The sequence below is a fragment of the Erythrolamprus reginae genome, chromosome 7 (assembly GCF_031021105.1).
Source record: "Erythrolamprus reginae isolate rEryReg1 chromosome 7, rEryReg1.hap1, whole genome shotgun sequence".
NCBI classification, from domain to species: domain Eukaryota; kingdom Metazoa; phylum Chordata; class Lepidosauria; order Squamata; family Dipsadidae; genus Erythrolamprus; species Erythrolamprus reginae.
In genome coordinates this window covers 43075543-43094241 of record NC_091956.1, presented here as the reverse complement: position 1 = coordinate 43094241, position 18699 = coordinate 43075543, and the positions used below count along the sequence as shown (strand labels likewise).

The 18699-nt window shown below is 43.3% G+C and overlaps 1 protein-coding gene across 1 annotated transcript in view; it reads right to left on the bottom strand.

Moving 5' to 3' along the window:
- The window catches only part of CLCN3 (chloride voltage-gated channel 3), a 127667-nt gene that overhangs the window by 20699 nt on the left and 88269 nt on the right, over nucleotides 1-18699 (bottom strand). Inside the window, 7 exon segments of the mRNA XM_070757427.1 lie at nucleotides 2768-2954; nucleotides 5329-5556; nucleotides 5558-5875; nucleotides 13239-13319; nucleotides 13992-14198; nucleotides 15178-15300; nucleotides 17622-17809. Coding sequence (XP_070613528.1) covers nucleotides 2768-2954; nucleotides 5329-5556; nucleotides 5558-5875; nucleotides 13239-13319; nucleotides 13992-14198; nucleotides 15178-15300; nucleotides 17622-17809 — 1332 coding nt within the window.

Here is an 18699-nt window from a genome sequence, read left to right as displayed (position 1 = left end):
GACTTAGGGCTTGGGAAACATTTTTCACAGAGAGAAACAATGAAAGAGGCTGCAAGGTAAGAGCTGGGAAGATCGTTAGCAGCTAGTTAGGGCTGGGGGAAAAAACTACATTTAGTGTATAAGACACCCTCTAATTATCAGCCTACTTGGGGAAAAAGGTGTGTCTTATACACAGAAAAATATGGTATATCTGCCAAACCTTTAACTAGCTGGGTCACAGTATCAAGGAACAAAGTAGTTTTGTTGAATTTATTTATTTATTGTTAGAGTTGAAAGGGACCATGCAGGTCATCAAGCCAACCCCCTGCCGGAGCAGAAATCCTAAAGCACCCCAGCCAAGTGGCAGTCCAATCTCCTCTTGAAAATGTCCAGAGTTGGGGAGTTCACAACCTCCGCAGGCAGGTTGTTCCACTGGTTGATCACTCTGACCGTTAGGAAGTTCTTCCTTACTTCTAGGTTGAATCTCTCCTTGGTCAGCTTCCAGCTGTTGTTCCTCGTCCGGCCCTCTGGTGCTCTGGAGAATAGAGTGGCCCCCTCCTCTCTGTGGCAACCCCTCATATACCTGTATACAGCTATCATGTCCCCTCTGGCCCTTCTTTTCTCTAGGCTATCCATGCCCAATTCCCACAATCTCTCTTCGTAAGTCTTGGTTTCAGGTCCCCTAATCATTTTGGTTGCTCTTTTCTGTACCTTCTCCAGAGTTTCAATGTCTCTTTTGAAGTGTGGTGACCAGAACTGGATGCAGTACTCCAGATGTGGTCTGACCAGGGGATAGTAGAGTGGTATTAATATTTCCCTGGTCTTGGAGTGTATCCCCCTGTTGATGCAGCTTAGGATAGTGCTGGCTTTTTTGGCTGCGGCTGCACATTGCTGGCTCATGTTTAGTTGATTATCCACCAAGACTCCAAGATCTCTTTTGCAGTCACTACTGCTAAGTGGGGTTTCTCCCAGGCTGTATGTGTGTCTAGGTTTTTTTTTACCAAGGTGAAGGACTTTGCTCTTGTCGACATTGAACATCATGTTGTTAGTGTGGGCCCATAGTGTTAATCTGTCTAGATCTTTCTGCATTTTGAACCTGTCCTCTAAGGTGTTGGCTACCCCTGCCAGCTTGGTGTCATCTGCGAATTTGATTAGTTCCCCTTCTACTCCCTCGTCCAGGTCATTAATGATAATATTGAAGAGTACAGGGCCCAGGACGGAACCCTATGGTACCCCACTGCCTACCTTCTTCCATGTGGATTTGGAACCGTTGAGGACAACTCGTTGCGTGCGGTTGGACAGCCAACTGTTTATCCATCTGCATGTGTTGTAACCTACCCCATTTATAATTTGTGGATTAGGAGGTTGTGGTCAACTTTATCAAAAGTTTTGCTGAAGTCCAAGTATATGAGGTCTACTGCGTTATATTATTTATATTATGCTTAGACCTGCATTGTAAAACTTGAGGAAATTACTAAATCTAGGTTCCAAATATACCATACATATTCTGAAGTTTATAGGGATCTTTCTTGCTCCTAATGGATAATTATTAATTTATCTTATTTTTTTTCAAGATTCCAATATTTAAAAATAATTGGGCATGAAGATAACATGCTGCCAAGCGTTAGCTTAAAGCAGTGGTTCTCGATCTTTCTAATGCTACGACCCCTTAATATAGTTCCTCATGTTGTGGTGACCCCAAACCATAAGTCCAGCGCCAATTCTCCCAACAGAGCTTTAAGCTGATTGGCAGGAAGGTCAGAGGGACACCCCCACTGTAAATGCCTGACTAGTCGGATTGTAAAAATATGTTCCAAGGCGCCAGAATAGAAGATTTAGTTCCTAACACCATGGGAAATTTGTCTTTTCCCATGGTCTTAGGTGACCCCTGTGAAATGATCGTTGGACCCCCAAAGGGGTTCCAACCCCCAGGTTGAGAACCACTGGCTTAAAGCTTCAACTTTATTTCCAAACTGTTTCTGGGCTGTACTTGGTAAGTGACTACTGTAAAATGTTTTTTAAACAGCATGCCATTTCTTTTTTTAAAAAAACCCTAAATGGAATAATAATAATAATAATAATAATAATAATAATAATAATAATAATTATTATTATTATTATTATTATTATTATTATTATTATTATTTATTAGATTTGTATGCCGCCCCTCTCCGAGGACTTGGAGCGGCTCCTGCCAATGGTAAGGGATATCCAAGGCTCTAAAATGTATACCAAGTAACAACTTCCCCAGCTGGTGTAAAGGTAACGGAATACAGGTACTCTTCGATTATGACCACAATTGAGCCTAAGATTTCTGTTGCTAAGTGAAACATTTAAGTGATTTTTGCCCCATTTCACATCCTTTCTTGCCATAGTTGTTAAATGAATCCGCTTTCCCCATTGGCTTTGCTTGTCAGTTCACAGAAGCTGGTCACATGACCCCCAAGACACCTCAAATGTCATAAATATGAATTAGTTGCCAAGTATCTGAATTTTGATCACATGACCAAGGGGATGCTGCAATAGTCATGTGTGAAAAATGGTCATAAGTCAATTTTTTCAGTGCCATTCTTACTTTGAACAGTCACTAAATGATCACTGCAAGTCAAGGCTACTTATAGTTGTGACTGGTCAACTCACAATGGTAATTATTTTTTGGTACAGGCATCCTTCCACATTATACCATTATAGTTTTATATAGTTAAATGTTTTCGTATGACAACAATCAGGTCAAGTATTTGTATCCACTTGTAACATAAAATTGGCTGAACACTGCTGTTATAATTACCTAAGCATGCAGCGGCACCAACCATAGCGTAGAGGCCTGGAGTTACGCAATCTGATTCCGCTTCACACCACTGCTTGAAGATAAACCAGTCATGATGATAATAAGCCAATTGTTCCACAGCAATTCCAACAATTCTGCCAGCTATTGCTCCAATGGCCATACTGGGTATGAACAAGCCTGATGGAACCTAAAACAACAACATTTCAAGGAAGATTGTGACTTAGAAGAATAAGTATCTTGTTTTTCAGATTTTTGAAAAGTCTATGGAAGAATTTGCTTATATAAAGAATCTGGAAACAGACCACCTGCAAGTCCCATTTGAACAATCATTTCTGAAGAAGAGAATCAGAAACATGCAATGCAAGCAGGGATAAATAGCCTGTAAAAGACTTGAATAGCCTGTGAAACTATTGCCCCCAGTATTTCTTGCCATATCAACTTATCATTGTTTCCTGTACATGCATATTTATCTCTCTCACATACCTCAGAATGGCAGTGCCTCAGACATTTTGTATGTGAACATTCTAGCAATATGCTTTTCTTCATTATAGCAGCATAACAGAATCAGCACATTAACATAGCTTGTTTTCCACCATACTGTCTGGAAGTAAACTTTCTAGCAAGTACCAAGCAATTTTTAAAATATTTTAAAAAATTAAAAATGTTAGACTGAAATTAAAAACTGGTTTGGAGATGAAACTATCAGGGCACCAGTAAATAAGATGACAAAGAATCAACTCCCCCTGCAGATCCACACTGGTTCCACTCTCCTAGTCTTCTGGGAGATACTGAAGACACATCTGGGGATCTCATCTCGGTACCTAATGGCAGTCAGGCTACCTCTGGCGACTCTCTAAAGAAATGCCATCCCACACCATTACTGACTAACTGCCAAACCGGTCATGTGGAAGGCTGTTGAAGGCAGCAGATTGCTCTCCACCAAGTCTCCAGACTCTATAATATCTGTCACATGTGCTCAGTGTCAACCTGCTTTCATCTGTGAAGAGAATAGGGCGCCAGTGGCGAATTTGCCAATCCTGGTGTTCTGTGACAAATGCCAAGCATCCTGCATGGTTTTGGACTGTGAGCACAACCAGCACCTGTGGATGTCAGGCCCTCATACCATCCTCATGGAGTCGGTTTCTAACAATTTGTACAGACACAAGCACATTTATGGCCTGCTGGAGGTCATTTTGCAGGGCTATGGCAGTGCTCCTCCTGTTCCTCCTTGCACAAAGGCGGAGGTGGCAGTCCTACTGCTGGGTTCTTGCTCTCCTACGGCCTCCTCCACATCTCTTGGTGTACTGGCCTGTCTCTGGTAGTGCTTCCAGGCTCTGGACACTATACTGGCAAACCTTCTTGCTGCAGCTCGCACTGATGTACCATCCTGGATGGGCTGCACTCCCTGAGCCACTTGTGTGGGTTGTAGAATCCGTCTCATGCTATCACGAGTGTGAAAGTACAACCAACATTCAAAAGTGACCAAAACATCAGCCAGAAAGCATTGGTGCTCAGATGTGGTCTGTGGTCCCCACCTGGAGAACCATTCCATTATTGAGTGTGTCTTGATAATTGCCAATAATTTCCATCGGTTGTCTATTCCATTTGCACAACAGCATGTGAAATTGATTGTCAATCAGTGTTGCTTCCTAAGTGGACGGTTTGATTTCACAGAAATTTGATTTACTTGGAGTTATATTCTGTTGTTTAAGTATTCCCTTTATTTTTTTGAGCAGTGTATAATATAATATGATATGATTAATATAATACCATATAATATAATATAGCTGTTTCTTTAGCATTTCTGTTAAAAGACAGGATTTTAGAATTATATGACCAAAATCAAAATAAGTTTTTTATCCAGTATTATCCTTTGACTTTTAGAGTCCTTGGACTATGCTCGTTCATCATCCAGCTACCTGGAATATGCTGCTAAATAAATATAAAGGGTTTGAATCCCAGTAGTACTATACAAGCATGAGTGAAGAGTGCACAAGACCCTTAAATGTTACATCAACTTGTCCAAGAATACATTATTTCAAAATAATACAAGTAGTTCTTGACTTACAACAGTTCATTTAGTGATCAATCAAGGTTACATCAGGACTGAAAAATGTGATTTACAACTGTTTTCCAGTTACCACCTTTCCAGCATCTCAATGATCGTGTAATCAAAATTCAGATGCCTTTCAACTGGTTCATATTTATGACCATTGCTGTGTCCCAACCTCATATGACCACTTTTTGAGACCTTCTGACAGGCAAAGTCGTTGGGAAAACCAGATTAACTTAATAATCAGGTTACTAACTTGTCAACTCTAGCGATTCACTTAATAACTGTGGCAAAAAAAGGGGCAAAACTTAACAAATATCTCACTTAACAATAGAGATGTTGGGCTCAATTGTGGTCCTAAGTCAAAGACTACCTGTAAGCAGTTTATCTTATGGAAATAAATTAAGTCTGTTTAATTGCCAGTAAAAAGATGGAGAACTAATTGGAGCACTTCAGAAGGAAAAATGAAAGAGACCAAAACAAGGAAGAAAAGTTTGCTTCATCTTACCTTAATACCAAAAGTGAAGACTGTCATTATAATCTTAAATATAAGAGCTAAGCACAGCTGCCATATTGCTGAATATACTCCAGTGCCTGCTGGACGGTCAGGAATGTCATCCATTGTTTTACTGACATTCATGTCATGTCGATAATCACAAAGGGAGGATGACTCCAAAGGCCCACAGTCTGTGAAAAGTTCTTTAATTAGCTCACTAGTGTTGACTCTGGTATAGGGGGTTTGGAAAAGCAATGACAGCTGTTATTGCTGCTACAATAATAACCTCAAGAACTGGATACTTTCCAAATTTGGTTGATTTCCGTCGACGGCACCATGCAATATTGGCACGGATGAAAAATGCTCCCCACAGTCCACCAAATACACCAAGAAGGATAAAGGGCAATAATTCAAATAGATACCATGGAGTGTGGTACTCGACATAGAAAAGAACCAGACGACTGTTTCCAAAAGGATTGATGGATCTCAAAACAAATGCAGCCACTAAAGCAGCAAAAAATGATCTCCACAAAGTCTTCAATGGAAAATAATAACTAACCTATAAACACACAAAAAAGAGAATATAAATGGATCTATGGACAAGATTACTTCATTCTAAGTAGTTTGTTGACACACAAGCGAGTGGATCTCCAAACTTTATTGCCAATGAATCAAAGAGGTACTGTGGCTTTCTCGGGATGTTTTAGCAACCTCCAAGTATCTAGCCTCAAAAGAATCTTGAAGATGACAAAAGAATCCATTTGAGCTGGAGAGGCAGGGCTCCTGTGACTCTGGACATGTAGAAACAACAGAGCATCTATTTCTCCAGTGCTTGCATTATTTATTTATTTGATTTTTTTTAAAACCCGCCTTTATTATTTTATAAGTAACTTAAAGCAGTAAACACAGATAATAGTTCTTCTGCCTATCTTCCCCACAACAACCTTGTGAGATAGACTGAGGTGAGAGAGAGTGACTGGCTCAAAGGGACTCAGCTAATAATATCCTAGTTTCTAGGGCAGCACCTTAACCAGCAACCTGGCTCCTTACAGAGACATTAATACTGGCCTGATCTCAGCATTACTGCTTTATCCCCACAGTGCAAAGGACAATTTTATACCTCCTTGCTGCTTACAGATATTAATCTTACTATAACGGTGCTCAAGGTGGCAAGATGCACGTATCGTGCCGGCTTGATTGCAACAGCGGAATCTCGCCCGACCGCTCTGTGCAGGGTGACCCGCTCCCTTCTTAACCAGGGGGGAGTTGGGGAGGCCTTGCAGAGTAGTGCTGAGGACTTTAATACATTTTTCGCTGATAAAGTCGCTTGGATCCGGGCGGACCTCGACTCCGATTGGATAGCAGAGTCAACTGACAATGAGTTAGCCGAGGTGACGGGGGCCCATACTTGTCCACCTGTCTGGGAAGAGTTTGATCTGGTGACACCTGATGAAGTGGACAAGGCCATTGGAGTTGTGAGTTCCGCCACCTGTTTACTGGATCCGTGTCCCTCCTGGCTGGTTTCGGCCAGCAGGGAGGTGACAAGGAGCTGGGTCCAGGAGATTGTCAACGCTTCTTTGGGGAGGGGGTCCTTCCCGGCTCCGTACAAGGAGGCAAATGTGCGCCCCCTCCTCAAGAAGCCTTCCCTGGACCCAGCCGTACTTAATAACTATTGCCCAGTCTCCAACCTTCCCTTTATGGGGAAGGTTGTTGAGAAGGTGGTGGCACTCCAGCAGTCCTTGGAAGAAGCCGATTATCTAGGTCCTCAACAGTCGGGTTTCAGGCCTGGTTACAGCACGGAAACTGCTTTGGTCGCGTTGATGAATGATCTCTGGCGGGCCCAGGACAGGGGTTTATCCTGTGTCCTGGTGTTTCTTGACATCTCAGCGGCTTTCGATACCATTGACCATGGTATCCTTCTGTGCCGGCTGGAGGGGTTGGAGTGGGAGGCACTGTTCTTCAGTGGTTCTCCTCCTACCTCTCTGGTCGATCACAGTCAGTGTTAGTGGGGGGTCAGAGGTCGACCTCAAGGTATCTCCCTTGTGGGGTGTCTCAGGAGTCGGTCCTCTCTCCCCTGCTATTTAATATCTACATGAATCCGCTGGGTGAGATCATCCAAGGGCATGGGGTGAGGTATCATCAGTACGCAGATGATACCCAGCTTTACATCTCCACCCCATGTCCAGTCAATGAGGCAGTGGAAGTGATGTGCCGGGGTCTGGAGGCTGTTGGGGTCTGGATGGGCGTCAACAGACTCAAACTCAACCCTGATAAGACAGAGTGGCTGTGGGTTTTGCCTCCCAAGAACAATTCCATCTGTCCATCCATCACCCTGGAGGGGGGGATTATTGACCTCCTCGGAGAGGGTCCGCAACTTGGGCATCCTCCTCGATCCACAGCTCACATTAGAGAAACACCTTTCAGCTGCGGCGAGGGGGGCGTTTGCCCAGGTCCGCCTGGTGCACCAGTTGCGGCCCTATTTGGACAGGGAGTCACTGCTCACAGTCACTCATGCCCTCATCACTTAGAAGTTCGACTACTGTAACACTCTCTACATGGGGCTACCTTTGAAAAGTGTTCGGAAACTTCAGATCATGCAGAATGCAGCTGCGAGAGCAATCATGGGCTTCCCTAAATATGCCCATGTTACTCCAACACCCCGCAGTCTGCATTGGTTGCCGATCAGTTTCTGGTCACAATTCAAAGTGTTGGTTACGACCTATAAAGCCCTTCATGGCACCGGACCAGGATATCTGTGAGACCGCTTTCTGCCGCACGAATCCCAGTGGCCGGTTAGGTCCCACAGAGTTGGCCTTCTCCAGGTCCCGTCGACTAAACAATGTCGGCTGGCGGGACCCAGGGTAAGAGCCTTCTCTGTGGTGGCTTCAACCCTCTGGAACCAGCTCCCCCCAGAGATTAGGATTGCCCCCACCCTCCTTGCCTTTCGTAAACTCCTTAAAACCCACCTCTGCCATCAGGCATGGGAGAACTGAGACCTCTCTCCCTTGCCCATGTATTTTTTGTGTATGATATGATTGTGTGTATGTTTTTATATACAGTGGTACCTCAAGATACGAACCCCTCGTCTTACGAACAACTCGAGATACGAACCCGGGGTTCAGAAAAAATTTGCCTCTTCTTACGAAGTTTTTTCATGTTACGAACGCCAAACCCGAACTTCCGGGTTTGGCGTTCAGCTTCATGAGACGGCTGGGAAGCCACCCGGCTGTTTTAAAAGGTCACAGCCGGGCTGGAGGGCTTCCCAGCAACCTCCCGAACCCCGAACTTTAGCCAAACTTCTGGGTTCGGGGTTCGGGAGGTTGCTGGGAAGCCCCGCAGCCCGGCTGTGACCTTTTAAAACAGCCGCGCGGCTCCCCAGCAGTCTCCGAACGCAGAACGCAGTTTGCTCTCCGGAACCGGGAAGTTTGGCAAAATTTCGGGGTTCGGGAGGCTGCTGGGAAGCCCCGCAGCCCGGCTGTCACAACAACCCGGGAGGCTTCCGCCTTTGTGTTTTCGGCTCGGGGGAGCAGGAGGACCTTCCTAACTCCCTCCTCCCCAGCCGAAAACACAAAGGCGGTCTGATGCCGCCCCGCTTGAGCCAGGAGGCATTCAGGGCGTGGAGGGTTTCTTAGCTTTCCTCTTCCTCATTCTCCGTGAAAGCTGGAGGACAAATAGAGAAGAAACGGTGAAGAGAAGAGCCTCCTTGAAAGGTTGAGGACACATGGAGATCAAACTGGGAAGAGGAGAGGTGAAAAACCCTCCGTGAAAGGTTGAGGACACATGGAGATCAAACTGGGAAGAGGAGAGGTGAAAAACCCTCCGTGAAAGGTTGAGGACACATGGAGATCAAACTGGGAAGAGGAGAGGTGAAAACCCTCCGTGAAAGGTTGAGGACACATGGAGATCAAACTGGGAAGAGGAGAGGTGAAAAACCCTCCATGAAAGGTTGGGGACACATGGAGATCAAACTGGGAAGAGGAGAGGTGAAAAACCCTCCGTGAAAGGTTGGGGACACATGGAGATCAAACTGGGAAGAAGAGAGGTGAAAAACCCTCCCTGAAAGTTTGGGGACACATGGAGATCAAACTGGGAAGAGGAGAGGTGAAAAACCCTCCGTGAAAGGTTGGGGACACATGGAGATCAAACTGGGAAGAGGAGAGGTGAAAAACCCTCCGTGAAAGGTTGGGGACACATGGAGATCAAACTGGGAAAAGGAGAGGTGAAAAACCCTCCCTGAAAGGTTGGGGACACATGGAGATCAAACTGGGAAGAGGAGAGGTGAAAAACCCTCCGTGAAAGGTTGGGGACACATGGAGATCAAACTGGGAAGAGGAGAGGTGAAAAACCCTCTGTGAAAGGTTGGGGACACATGGAGATCAAACTGGGAAGAGGAGAGGTGAAAAACCCTCCGTGAAAGGTTGGGGACACATGGAGATCAAACTGGGAAGAGGAGAGGTGAAAAACCCTCCGTGAAAGGTTGGGGACACATGGAGATCAAACTGGGAAGAGGAGAGGTGAAAAACCCTCCGTGAAAGGTTGGGGACACATGGAGATCAAACTGGGAAGAGGAGAGGTGAAAAACCCTCCGTGAAAGGTTGGGGACACATGGAGATCAAACTGGGAAGAGGAGAGGTGAAAAACCCTCCCTGAAAGGTTGAGGACACATGGAGATCAAACTGGGAAGAGGAGAGGTGAAAAACCCTCCGTGAAAGGTTGAGGACAGGTGGAGATCAAACTGGGAGATCAACCTTTCAAGGAGGGTTTTTCACCTCTCCTCCTCCCAGTTTGCTCTCCATGTGTCCTCAACCTTTCAAGGAGGGTTTTTCACCTCTCCTCTTCCCAGTTTGATCTCCATGTGTCCCCAACCTTTCACGGAGGGTTTTTCACCTCTCCTCTTCCCAGTTTGATCTCCATGTGTCCCCAACCTTTCACGGAGGGTTTTTCACCTCTCCTCTTCCCAGTTTGATCTCCATGTGTCCCCAACCTTTCACGGAGGGTTTTTCACCTCTCCTCTTCCCAGTTTGATCTCCATGTGTCCCCAACCTTTCACGGAGGGTTTTTCACCTCTCCTCTTCCCAGTTTGATCTCCATGTGTCCTCAACCTTTCAGGGAGGGTTTTTCACCTCTCCTCTTCCCAGTTTGATCTCCATGTGTCCTCAACCTTTCAGGGAGGGTTTTTCACCTCTCCTCTTCCCAGTTTGATCTCCATGTGTCCCCAACCTTTCACGGAGGGTTTTTCACCTCTCCTCTTCCCAGTTTGCTCTCCATGTGTCCCCAACCTTTCACGGAGGGTTTTTCACCTCTCCTCTTCCCAGTTTGCTCTCCATGTGTCCCCAACCTTTCACGGAGGGTTTTTCACCTCTCCTCTTCCCAGTTTGCTCTCCATGTGTCCCCAACCTTTCACGGAGGGTTTTTCACCTCTCCTCTTCCCAGTTTGATCTCCATGTGTCCCCAACCTTTCACGGAGGGTTTTTCACCTCTCCTCTTCCCAGTTTGATCTCCATGTGTCCTCAACCTTTCAAGGAGGGTTTTTCACCTCTCCTCTTCCCAGTTTGCTCTCCATGTGTCCTCAACCTTTCACGGAGGGTTTTTCACCTCTCCTCTTCCCAGTTTGCTCTCCATGTGTCCTCAACCTTTCACGGAGGGTTTTTCACCTCTCCTCTTCCCAGTTTGCTCTCCATGTGTCCTCAACCTTTCACGGAGGGTTTTTCACCTCTCCTCTTCCCAGTTTGATCTCCATGTGTCCTCAACCTTTCACGGAGGGTTTTTCACCTCTCCTCTTCCCAGTTTGATCTCCATGTGTCCCCAACCTTTCACGGAGGGTTTTTCACCTCTCCTCTTCCCAGTTTGATCTCCATGTGTCCCCAACCTTTCACGGAGGGTTTTTCACCTCTCCTCTTCCCAGTTTGATCTCCATGTGTCCCCAACCTTTCACGGAGGGTTTTTCACCTCTCCTCTTCCCAGTTTGATCTCCATGTGTCCCCAACCTTTCACGGAGGGTTTTTCACCTCTCCTCTTCCCAGTTTGATCTCCATGTGTCCTCAACCTTTCACGGAGGGTTTTTCACCTCTCCTCTTCCCAGTTTGATCTCCATGTGTCCCCAACCTTTCACGGAGGGTTTTTCACCTCTCCTCTTCCCAGTTTGCTCTCCATGTGTCCCCAACCATTCACGGAGGGTTTTTAACCTCTCCTCTTCCCAGTTTGATCTCCATGTGTCCTCAACCTTTCACGGAGGGTTTTTCACCTCTCCTCTTCCCAGTTTGATCTCCATGTATCCCCAACCTTTCACGGAAGGTTTTTCACCTCTCCTCTTCCCAGTTTGATCTCCATGTGTCCTCAACCTTTCAAGGAGGCTCTTCTCTTCACCGTTTCTTCTCTATTTGTCCTCCAGCTTTCACGGAGAATGAGGAAGAGGAAAGCTAAGAAACCCTCCACGCCCTGAATGCCTCCTGGCTCAAGCTGGCGGCATCAGACCGCCTTTGTTTTTTCGGCTCGGGGAGGAGGGAGTTAGGAAGGTCCTCCTGCTCCCCCCCCAGCGGAAAACCCAAAGGCGGAAGCCTCCCGGTTGTTGTGACAGCCGGGCTGCGGGGCTTCCCAGCAGCCTCCCGAACCCCGTAATTTTGCCAAACTTCCCGGTTCTGGAAGCTGCTGGGAAAGCCCCCCCCCCCCCCCCGCTATTTTAAAAGGTGACAGCCAGGCGGCAGCGGTTTTTTGCGGGTTTTTTTTTCTTGTTGCACGGATTAATTGACTTTACATTGTTTCCTATGGGAAACAATGTTTCGTCTTACGAACCTTTCGTCTTACGAACCTCCCCCTGGAACCAATTAGGTTCGTATCTTGAGGTACCACTGTATTGGGTTTTTTTAGACTTTTTAATGTAAAATTGTTATTTTTAAATTTTAAATATTAGATTTGTTACCATGTATTGTTTTTTATCACTGTTGTGAGCCGCCCCGAGTCTACGAAGGGGGCAGCATACAAATCTAATAAATAATAATAATAATAATAATAATAATAATAATAATAATAATAATAATCTACAGTGCTGTGAAGTTTTATGAAGCAGCACTTAAATTTGTTAAGAGGCTGACATGCCATAAAGTAGAATGCTTATTTACATTTTGTAGGTGTTCTATAACAATCAAGATATTATCTCACATATTAAGTAGTAGATGCTTGGAACAAATTTCCAGCAGATGTGGTTGGTAAATCCACAGTAACTGAATGCCTTGGATAAACATATATCCATCCTAAGATAAAATACAGGAAATAGTATAAGGGCAGATAGACCATGAGATCTTTTTCTGCCGTCAATCTTCTATGTTTCTATATTGTAAGTGGAAAGTTATTTATTTGCATGAGCAACTAGCAAATCCCCCCCACCTTCTGACCATTAAGTTATGTGCGGTTATGATTGTTAATATCAATTGTTTGATTGTGTAATATCTATTGGTGTTTTTTTTTTTAAGATAATGGGTTTTAGTTATAGTTGTAATTATTAGATTTGGACCTATATTGTTTTTATTGTTGTTGTGAGCCACCCCGAGTCTCCGGAGAAGGGAGGCATACAAGTCTAATTAATAATAATAATAATTATTATTATTATTATTTATATTTTTAAATAATCATCAGCATAAAATCTTTAACATAAGGGAATACAGACAAATTACTACTAGCTATGACTGACCACTGATAACAAGAATGAATTCATGATTAAGATATAAAACTTCAAGTGTTATAGCAATATAGATTTTCCTGTATTAAGATTCTATGACAAACTGAAATTGTCTCCAGAATTTTTTTTATAAAATGGTACAATTTTTCTTTCATTCTGTTAAAATGATGTAAATGATTGCTTAAATAAAACAAACTTATTTTGTGTTATAACAAGCAAATCCAGGTATTTTCAGTACTATACGTACTTCTTCTAGGCTGAAAAGAACTCCTCCAATTGGGGCACCAAATGCTACGGATACTCCCGCTGCCGAAGCAGCAGATAATACCTAGAGAACAGATTAGATGGTTTTAGATTATCTAAATACCAATTAATGAAATATGCTAAGCTTACGTTCCAAAGAGTTTGACCTGGCCCATGTAATATTACATATTGTGATGTGGCATTTATTTTTTCCTTATTTTTCTGGGTGCCTGGCTATCAAAGAAGTCCAGGAAAAGGCAGTGTTTCTTCATGAAAGCAATGGACAAGGGCAGTAAACAGCTCAATTCCCATCCATAGCACCTTTTCCATCCTAGATCCAAATAGGTACACAGCCCTGTATGGTTGCATCAACTCCTGGTGCTTCTTAGTTATGCAAAATCCACACGCAAACTTTTCTTCCAACAGAAAGCAACCATATTTCTATTGAAGCAAGGAAAAATTTCTTTGTAGTGTATACTTCTATAATTAGTCTTGATTGCTTATCAAATTAATCTATTGTCAAAAACACTGCTTTCCATGTTACAAAAACAGTATTTACTGGATTAATACAAGCATGTTTTTTACAACAAAAAGGTCCTGCTATACATGAAAAATTAGAGATTTGCCAATTTAAAATGTAATATTTGTAACGCCACTAGTAAGACTAAAATGGTTTGTATGTAATTTTTTTGAATTTGAAATATCTTGCAAGTTCTATTGAAATTAAAAGGTGAAGTTAAAAAAGGACATACAGTACCTCCCTTTTCTTTGCTTCATTTGTGCTGTACTTGGGGAAGAGGTACGAAAAGATGTTTCCCCAGCAACAGGCAACATGCACAAGAGGGCCTTCTTTCCCTAAACTCAAGCCCGAGGCTACAGCCAAAACTAAAGTGACTGTTTTAATCATCAATGTCCACTTGCCCAGGTACCCCCTAATGATGAAGCCACTCAGTATTGTTTTGATCTAGAAGAAAAGAAAAGTACATTCTGAAGAAATGTTTCTCAAAATATTCATCCTTGTTAGAATGTATGGCACTATTTTAGTTATTTGTAATTCTTAATATTTTTGAATCTTTGGAAGGATTATTTATTTGACTTATCTGGCTGGCCAAATTTATACATATAGAATAAATTATAAATTAATGTTATGATATTTATTGTGGAATTTCTAACATTATACAATATTATATAACATGATTATTTAGATATGTTGATATATTGAGAAGCAACTTAGAACTAAGGAGAAATTTCCTGACAGTTAGAGCAATTAATCAATGGAAAAAACTTGCCTCCAGAAGTTGTAAATGCTCCAACACTAAAAGTTTTTAAGAAGATATTGGATAACCATTTGTCTGAAGTGGTGTAGAGTTTCCTGCCTAAGCAGGGGGTTGGACTACAAGACCTCTCTAAGGTCCCTTCCAACTCTGTTATTCTGTATTATGTAGAAATTATTTATATGTATTATTTAAATGCATTAACATATTTTAAGAGCTCATTTTCAGAATATTAATATGTGCTGTAATAATCCCTTCCTTTATCAAACAATATTTTCCATTCAGTATACATGAAATAAAAATTAAGATTGCAAAGAAAAACCAATCTTTTTTGCTACTTTCTTCCAAATGTATTTACATATAGCTTACTCTGCCATAGTATGCTAAAATAAAGCATTCAAATGCTAGGTGAGATAAAAACTTTTTCTCAAATTATACAATAGAATTCCCTTTTAATTTTCCAAGAGTCATGTTAATATATTTCCTAATAATATTTCAGAATATTTAAATTTTCTATCTTAAATTCAAATCTTCATCATAGCCTGATTTCTTTTACCAAATTATATCTTATTTCTTCTGTAAAACAACAATATACAGTTTGTTATGTACAGCAATATTTTTCAAAAATTTATTTACAGCAGTTAGGGATAACTATAATCCATTTCTTACCTCTGGTATCCCTGATCCACAAGCATAAGGTGCAAACACCTTCACCAAAGAAACTGCTAAGAAAGCAAAGCTCAAAGCCCAGAAAATGTACATTATGTAGTTCATTATATAGGAACCTGGTCCCTAAAACAAAACAAAGTAAAGTTTAGTAAATCACTTTTTATTTTTACAATAGATTCCTAACTTTAAAAGCAAGCTTACAAACACATCACACTTTATAATCAAACATGATACAGTGATACCTTTTCTTATGAACTTAATTCCGGGACAAGGTTTGTAAGGTGAAAAGTTTGTAAGATGAAACATTGTTTCCCATAGGAATCAATTTAAAAACAAATAATGCGTGCAAATCCATTAGGAAAATCCAAACTTTAAGGCTTAAAAAAAAAGCGGCGGGCGGACAAAGTGAAGGCTAACAGAGTGGAGACGGACATCGAGGAGAAGCAAGGAATGGAGATCCTAATGAAGGCTAACACCACCCCAAATCTCTCCCAAATTCGCCCCTTCAAAACCTTCCTATGTTGCTTCAAATTCTCCCCAAAATCACCACTCCAGGAGCTTCCTATCTTGCCCCAAATTCCTCCAAAAATCGCCATTCCAAAAGCTTCTTATCTTTCCCCAAATTGCTCCACAAATTGACACTCCAAAAGCTTCCTATCTTGCCCCAAATTGCTCCAAAAACCGCCCCACCAAAAGCTTCCTATCTTGCCCCAAATTGCTTCTAAAATCGCCCTTCCAGCCGTTTTCTATGCCGCCCAAATCGAGGTCCTACACGAAGGCAAATGAGTGAAGAAAGGCAGCAAGGAGAAACGAGGCATTTTGAAAGGAGAGGTGAGTTTGAAAGACTTTGGAAGTGATTTGGGGTGGCTTAGGAAGCTTTTGGGGGAGCGATTTTGGGAGGAATTTGGGGTGGCATAGGGAGCATCTGGAGGGGTGGTTTTGGGGGCAATTTGGGGCAGTGTAGGAAGCTTTTGGGGGAGCGATTTTGGGGGCAATTTGGGGCAGTGTAGGAAGCTTTTGGAGGGATGATTTTGGGGGCAATTTGGAAGGGGTAGGAAGCTTTTGGGGGAGCAATTTTGGAGGCAATTTGGGGTGGCATAGGGAGCATCTGGAGGGGTGGTTTTGGGGGCAATTTGGGGCGGTATAGGAAGCTTGGGGGGGAGTGGTTTTGGGGGCAATTTGGAGCTTTTGGAGGGGTTTTGGAGCGAGATGGGGTGAAGGAAGTGGCAGGCTAGGGGGGATTTTTGCAGCAGGATGGGGCGGCTGCGGGGAGCAGAGAACTAGAGGGGAAAGTGGCAGGGAAATGGGGCGGCTCTGGCGTTCCCCGCCTCAGGTGCAAGCAAAAGGGGGCAGGGAATTCCCATACAAGCAAATGGGAAATCCTGGCTGTGACAGTCACAAGGCAGGGGAATCCCTTCGGCAGTCAGAGCGCACGCGCAGTAAGAGAGCCCATGGACCCGGGTTCAGGTTCGTAAGATGGAAAGGGTTTTTAAGACGAGGCAAAGAAATCTTAAACCCCGGGTTCGTATCTCGAAAAGTTCATATGAAGAGGCATTCGTACGACGAGGCATTTGGGGGGGGGGGGGGACAGCACAGAGATAGTTGCATACACATGCACAAGGGAGCAGAGCATGTAGAAACATAGAAGACTGACGGCAGAAAAAGACCTCATGGTCCATCTAGTCTGCCCTTATACTATTTCCTGTATTTTATCTTACAATGGATATATGTTTATCCCAGGCATGTTTAAATTCAGTTACTGTGGATTTACAGTAAATTCAGTTACTGTAGGAAAGAATTGGATTATGGGTGTGGGGGCATGTGTGTGTGCGCTATTGTGCACATGCTTTTAGCACCTGAGGAAAAAAAGGTTTGCCATCACTGGTATAGGGCAGTGATGGCAAATCTATAGCAAGGGTGCCACAGGTGGCACTGGAAGCCATATCTGCTATCATGCGAGCCGTTGTCCTAGCTCAGCTCCAAAATGCATGTGTGTGGTGGCTAGCTGATTTTGGCTCACAATGGCTCTGGGAGAGCCATTGTGGCTTCCAGAGAGCTTCTGGGGGGATGGGGGAGAGTGTTTTTACCTTCCCCCACCTCCAGGGAAGCCTTTGGAACCTGGATAGGGCAAAACACAGGTCTACTGGGCCCACCAGAAGTTGGGAAACAGGCAGTTTCCGGCCTTCAATGGGCCTCCAAGAAGTGGGGGAAGCTGTTTTCGCTCTCCCCATGCATTGAATTATGGGTATGGGCACTCGCACATGCATGATAGCGTGCGCACGCAGTCTTTCGGCACCCATCACTGGTATAGGGTCCCCTGCTTGAGCAGGGGGTTGAACTAAAGGTCCCTTCCAGCTCTATTCTGATTGATCTAGAAAAACGTTCCTATTGTTAGATAGGATTTTCTCATCAAGGCACTGATTTCCTTTAAGGACTTTACTTACCTCTGCTTGACCAATTATTAATTCTGCCCATGTTTTCCATAATGGACATTTATCTCTCTCTTCAAATGTTGTTTCATTAGATGCCCAGCAACACTGTTCATGATTGAACCAAAGGGCACTGAGACAAATGCCTTCCTTTAAATCAGTCATCCAATCTGCAGCAATATCTATCAATCCAGCCAAAGCACCTAGTACATAAATACAGAACATTCCATACTTTCAAAGAATAAACACACTCAAAGTTGTAATGTACTAAAAACACAAGTCTTATTGAGGTTGCTTTTTTGTAAGAAAAAAAATTAAACATTAGAGTCGCGGTGGCGCGGTGGTTACAATGCAGTACTGCAGGCTACTTCTGCTGATCACTGGTTGCCTGCAATTTGGCACATTGAATCTCACCAGGCTCAAGGCTGATTCAGCCTTCCATCCTTCTGAGAGTGGTAAAATGAGGATTCAGATTGATGGGGGCAATATGCTGACTCTGTAAACTGTTTAGAGAGGACTGTAAAGTACTCTGTGGCGGTATATAAATCTAAGTGCTATTGCTAGAAATGACTTTATAAAAATGCTGACATCATAATTCTATTTTTCATGTTACATAGAAACATAGAAACATAGAAGTCTGACGGCAGAAAAAGACCTCCTGGTCCATCTAGTCCGCCCTTATACTATTTTCTGTATTTTATCTTAGAATGGATATGTGTTTATCCCAGGCATGTTTAAATTCAGTTACTTTGGATTTATCTACCACGTCTCCTGGAAGTTTGTTCCGAGGATCTACTACTCTTTCAGTAAAATAATATTTTCTCATGTTGCTTTTGATCTTTCCCCCAACTAACTTCAGATTGTGTTCCCTTGTTCTTGTGTTCACTTTCCTATTAAAAACACTTCCCTCCTGGACCTTATTTAACCCTTTAATATATTTAAATGTTTCGATCATGTCCCCCCTTTTCCTTCTGTCCTCCAGACTATACAGATTGAGTTCATTAAGTCTTTCTTGATACGTTTTATGCTTAAGACCTTCCACCATTCTTGTAGCCCGTCTTTGGACCCGTTCAATTTTGTCAATATCTTTTTG